This window comes from Merops nubicus, unplaced genomic scaffold, assembly GCF_000691845.1.
Source record: "Merops nubicus isolate BGI_N331 unplaced genomic scaffold, ASM69184v1 scaffold26226, whole genome shotgun sequence".
Taxonomy (NCBI): Eukaryota; Metazoa; Chordata; class Aves; order Coraciiformes; family Meropidae; genus Merops; species Merops nubicus.
Genome location: NW_008614791.1, coordinates 1 through 533, shown reverse-complemented (window position 1 = coordinate 533; position 533 = coordinate 1). Strand labels below are relative to the sequence as shown.

The 533-nt window shown below is 63.2% G+C and overlaps 1 protein-coding gene across 1 annotated transcript in view; it reads left to right on the top strand.

Moving 5' to 3' along the window:
- The window catches only part of LMAN2L (lectin, mannose-binding 2-like), a gene marked incomplete at both ends in the record, with an annotated part of 4,465 nt that extends 3,990 nt beyond the window's left edge, over positions 1-475 (top strand). Inside the window, one exon of the mRNA XM_008942355.1 lies at positions 356-475. Coding sequence (XP_008940603.1) covers positions 356-475 — 120 coding nt within the window. The remainder of the gene's footprint in view (positions 1-355) is intronic.
- Between the last annotated feature and the right edge of the window lie 58 nt (positions 476-533).

Genomic DNA, 533 nt, shown 5'->3' with positions numbered 1-533 from the left:
CCTGGAGCTAGGTAGGGGGTGAGATGTCTTCGCCCTGAGTGTTAAGAGGCAATGGCCTCAAGTTGCCTCAGGGGAGACCTTCAGGTTGTCCCTGAGGAACAATTTCTTGCCCTGGAGGGTTGCCCAGGGCTGTGCCAGGCTGCCCAGGGCCGTGGTGGAGTCCCCACCCCTGGAGAACTCGGGGAGCAGCCCTGGCATGCCTGGAACCGGCGGCACCATGTGGGCAGACGCAGGTCAGGTCCTCCATGGAGCCCGAGGCCTCTGCCCTCCTGGGTGCCGCCCGTGGCCCTCGAAGCCCTGTCTGGAGCCGTGTTTATCAGTGATGCGTCAAGACTCATTTCTACTCTGCTTCCAGACAACCACGACATCATCTCCCTGAAGCTTTACCAGCTGACGGTGGAGCGGACGCCGGAGGAGGAGAGGCGGGACAGGGAGGTTTACCTGCCCGTCGTGGACAACCTGAAGCTCCCGGGCAGTGAGTAGGAGCCACCAGCTCCACGCAGGGGAAGGGGCCGCTCGTAGGGTCCTGCTTG